Source organism: Elephantulus edwardii, unplaced genomic scaffold (genome assembly GCF_000299155.1).
Source record: "Elephantulus edwardii isolate Elephantulus edwardi_28Jun2011 unplaced genomic scaffold, EleEdw1.0 scaffold00261, whole genome shotgun sequence".
NCBI classification, from domain to species: domain Eukaryota; kingdom Metazoa; phylum Chordata; class Mammalia; order Macroscelidea; family Macroscelididae; genus Elephantulus; species Elephantulus edwardii.
The window spans coordinates 2,510,424-2,515,247 of NW_006400011.1; the positions used below are offsets into that span (position 1 = coordinate 2,510,424).

A 4,824-nucleotide genomic window follows, 5' to 3' on the forward strand; every position below is an offset into this window, starting at 1 on the left:
TGCTTGGGAGGGTGGAGGGACGGCGCAGGAGAGGAAGGCCCTCTATGAGGTGGATTGATTCAGTGACTGGGATAATTGGGATGGGAGTGTCAGAGTGCGATTGGCACAGGACGGAGCGGAGTTTAGGGCTGTTGTACATAGGGTCGCGATGAGTCGCAGGCAACTCGACGGCACATAACAACAACAACAACAAATGAGAAATGGAAAATGTAAAAATAAACTTATAACACACAGTAATTTTCCAGTGGAGTATTTAGAATACCATGGTTTCCCCCTCCTGGCCAATCTTACAAGGAAAAGAGACCATTATAAAGAAAAGGAACTACCAGTGTCTTGGCATAATACATTCAAGCAAACTCAACTGATATTGAACAGCTTATAAATGTCAAAATTGTAATTAAGACAGCGATAAAAAATGCTGAACAACATGTCTAAAGCAAACTTTTTATCAAAATAAAACTTAACATCTTAAGATTCATATGGCATGTCTCCTGTGGCTGGGAAATGACATTCTCAACAGTTTGCAACTGACAGTCTAGAGAAAAGAGAGCTCACTGCTCTGTGATAATTTATCCTGCGGACTAACAGCCCTCATTTCAGGAGTCTGTCTTGTATGGGCCCCAATTTGCTGCTTGAGCCACTCTTCTATTGACACTTCTTCCATGAAGATAAAGCATCTAGTCATTTTCTTTCTGAAAAAACACTCTGCATTCACCAACCTCTCCTTCCACACCACTTATTCAAGCAACATTATTATCTGATTCCATTTGCTCCCACTATTAAAACCATTAATACTATTCAATTTATGTACCTATCCTCCCATCATCTTTTCTTCTTTTTTTAAATTTATTCTGGTTTGAGTGAAGTTTACAGAGCAAACTGATTTTCCAGCCAACTATTCTATTACTAGTATTAATATTATATACGTATTTTGTTTTAGGGTATTAATTACAATATGTTGTGCAATGTGGAGTTGGAGCTGACCCATAGCAGAGCTTCTAGTACGTTTCTGGTGGCAGTAAATTGAATGAAAGGAGACTGTCCATCTTTCTGTCACAAAGCAGCTGGTGTATCTGAACCGTATACCTTTGTGTTGGCAGCACAATTCCTTACCACTAAACCACCAGAGCTCCCCTCTCATTGTATTTTCTTTTACACACATCATGAGGGGACAAAGTTCTTTTTCACATAAATTTCCCCACCACCATCTTCTCTCCATCTCCCTTTTAGAAACAAGTTTGTCTCTGCAAAGTTTCCTACTGGTACCAAAATCTTCATTCAAATCTGCCCAGGATTTGTGAAAGTTATAATTTCTTTAGAAGAACTCAATTCTAATTCGACTAGATGAGTACTCTGTGAGTGAGAGAGAGAGAAAGAGAGAGAAAAGGGCCTCAAAGATTAAGAATCAACCTAGTGGCAGACATTTAGCCTAAATCCAGTTCTCCCCCTCCTCCCCCAACTTCTCTCTCAACTCTGACCCAGTATCGGAACAAGACATTATTAGAAAGTGAACAAGGAGAGAAGAGTGGTGGGAGGAATTATTTACTTAAATATGGCAACTTTTTCCTTTGGGAGATAATAATGAAATAGGGAGTTCTAGTGCCTGAATAGGTAAGGAGCTCGACTGCCAATGCAAAGGCAAGTGGTTCAAATCCACCAGCTGTTCCATGGGAGAAAGATGGACCATCTCCTCCATTGAGATTTACAGCCTCTAAACATTCCCTGGAGGCTCAGCTATGACTCAACAACATATAAAACAGCAACAAGTACCATACGTACAGCTCAAAGAAAAGCTCACTTAAAAAAAAAAAGTCTAGCTCGCTTTTAGTTGTGTCTAGTTCTGGTTTCTCACTGTACTTATCAGTTGTGTATGCTGTCAACTAGACACCAACACCTGAGAAAAGACGTGTGCTGACAGCAGAGACAGCAACAGTTACCATCCAGTTTCTGTGTCAAATAAACTAATCGTTAGATCTCAGACTCAGGCTTGCTCCCAGGCAGTACTGGTGGCTACTGATGCACATGAGTGTAGGGGATGAAAGTCACTAAGCTGGACTATTCATAAACGATACACTTCTCTTCTAGAAAGCAGCAAGAAGAAGAAAACAAACTATAAAAGTTAAGATCCAACATCCGGATCAACTACTGGAGGAAGACAAGAATATTCGATTTTCCTAATCTTAACCTGTTCTACTACCACCATGCCAGACTTCCTCACGTAGGGTACACTCGGTATCCTTCAGACAGAAAATCAGTCCTCAGGGGGTTCCCTTTAATTTCACAGCTTTTTCTTTCATCTGTATTCAACCTATATACTCATCACCCTAGCAATGAAAATAATTTCTATACCTAGAAGCAGGAGTGACATCCACTTCCTAAACAGCCTCCGGAAACTCTATGAACTTTGATAAATGTCAATGGTTGTAGAGGGGCTTCAGGACTTTTGTTCATAGAGTCATGCTCAACTCAAAGGTAATCAATAACATAGAGACAGTGATTTTAGTGAAGTTTTCAGAAATGGAGTTTCATTCATCCATTGATATATATTTTTTCCTTCCCTCCCTTCCCCAATTCACTTTGTAATGCATATCTTGTTCCAGATTGTCAGGTGCCATACTTTACATTTCAATCAAGAAACAGGCAAAGGTTCACTTATTAAATGAATGTGATCTGGCAAACAGCATAAGAGCCAATTTACAGAATGAATTTCCAGACTTCGTAGTGGAATCCATGTAAACAGTTTGCGTCAAGGAGAAAAAGGAGCATTTATGTGATTGATCATTTTTAACCAGGTCAAAATGACGTTTAATTGCCTCAAATTGAATTTAACAACTTTCTTTAGAGCTTACTCAATACAAGACAACATGCTCTCTTGTTTGAGATAATACACAGAGTAAACAGAGTTCAAAGCAGATTAAGTCAGAGGCTTTTTCATGAGTGTACACACACAATTGTTTTCCCTAGAACTGATTTTTTATTTATTTGGCAAGAAGGGGAAGGAATTACTATTATAAAATATTTTCTTTCTTTTTGTTTGGTTGAGGGAGAAGTTCATAAATCATACTAGGCTTTCTTTCAGTCATTCACAGACAATTTGTTTTATAAGAGCCATTACAACTGATGAATATACTTAATTCACTGCAATGTCAAATCAAACCCTCACTTAACATATGACTATTTTAACAAGATACTAACATTTTGAAAGAGAAACTAGGAACAGTTAACCAGATTATGGCATCTGCCATAATCCTTCAGGATATGTCATAATCCTATAGGATATAATCCTTCAGGACATTTCATTTTAATCATCTCTTTCATCTGAATTAGGTAAATTTTATTTTCTACTCAAACATAACAATATTATACAACCATGTCTTCAAAACCAAGCTTATAGTCTAACATCAAAGACAGAAAACCCTGCCTTCTGACATGAGGTAGAGTCCAAAGTCCCCCTTTCACCCCTCTAGGGACCTCTAAGTGGTCTCTTCAGAATTCTATGTGCCAAAGAACAGAGCCTCAACACCTCAGTGCAAAACGGAATTGGAAATCAAGATATTAATATCCTCTCAGTGGGTTCTCGTTGGCTTCATTACCTGGTGGAGTTAATCCGCAGGCAGCCAGCAATTATCAAAGATAGCTGGAGGAGACAGAGAAATCACTCACCCAACACAGAGCAGAAAAATCTCTTTAACAAGCCAGTCTCAAAAGATATATTAGCAAGGACTTGAAGAAGTTGAACACATTGGGCATATATTTCATTGGTACATTTTAAAGTCTTCATAAATAACACTATGAAGGCTGTAAATCACATTTTAACTGTGGATATGTACTTACATGTATTCTGAGGTGTTATGTTTATCAAGAGTTAAAGGCATTTCACTCTCTATTTGAAGTAAAGAAACAGTGACAGTCACAGTACCTGGGGGAAACCAACCTCACCTTCCATCTGGGTTTACAGTCTTTTGGCCGCCAGTGACCTCCTGGTTCAATATCTAAATCCTTCGCAAAGAGTTGACGAACCTCATCAAAACTGACTTCACTGACATTGACATTGATGAATCCCCCTGAAAGGTCAAAAATATAAAGAAGTGTTTAAATATGTTTGCCTCAAAGATGCAAGTAAAACAAATCACAATCAGCAGGATAATGGTACAGCTAAGGTGTCAGATTAGTCAGCTTTACCTCATTTTTAAGTTTGGAAGATAGATTCCCTATCTCCTTACTATCTCGAGTATATGGGCCAAAGAAAAGAAAATTGCTTATTTAGACACTCTGTGCTTAACTAATACTGAACAGTTTTACATTCCTGGGAAAATGTCTGCAAGTCATTACAAATTTATTATTGCTACTTAATATCAACTCAAATACTGTCAGTTGCTTTATCTAGTTCCTCAAATAGTTTTCTTTAAACACACACACACACACACACCCCTTCTAAGGTTTGTGGCAACTTTCATTTTCAACAGTTTCAACTGCACTCATTTGGTGTCTCTGTGTCTTACTCAGTTAATTTTCACAATGTTGCAAACTTTATCTCAAGGTTACTGTACAATTAACAGACTGCAGTACAGGGTAAACATAACTTGTACATGCACTGGGAAACAAAATGTGTGTGACTCACTATACCAACAGCAGCTTTACGCCAGTGGTCTGGAACTGAACCTGAAGTATTTCTAAGGTATCCTTACTTAAACTTTTTAAAAAGTCAAATACTCAGGGGAGCTCTGGTGACCTAGTGGCAAGAGGCTGCACTGCAATCCCAGAGGTGCACAGTTCAAATCCACCAGATGCTCTGCTGGGGAAGGAGGGACAATCTCCTCCTGT

The 4,824-nt window shown here is 38.6% G+C and overlaps 1 protein-coding gene across 1 annotated transcript in view; it reads right to left on the reverse strand.

The window, feature by feature from the left end:
* B4GALT6 (UDP-Gal:betaGlcNAc beta 1,4- galactosyltransferase, polypeptide 6) overlaps nucleotides 1-4,824 on the reverse strand; it is a 70,597-nt gene that overhangs the window by 10,774 nt on the left and 54,999 nt on the right. Inside the window, exons 4-7 of the mRNA XM_006899554.1 lie at nucleotides 3,935-4,064; nucleotides 3,367-3,424; nucleotides 2,073-2,081; nucleotides 699-719 (exon numbers count right to left, since the gene is read on the reverse strand). Coding sequence (XP_006899616.1) covers nucleotides 699-719; nucleotides 2,073-2,081; nucleotides 3,367-3,424; nucleotides 3,935-4,064 — 218 coding nt within the window. The remainder of the gene's footprint in view (nucleotides 1-698; nucleotides 720-2,072; nucleotides 2,082-3,366; nucleotides 3,425-3,934; nucleotides 4,065-4,824) is intronic.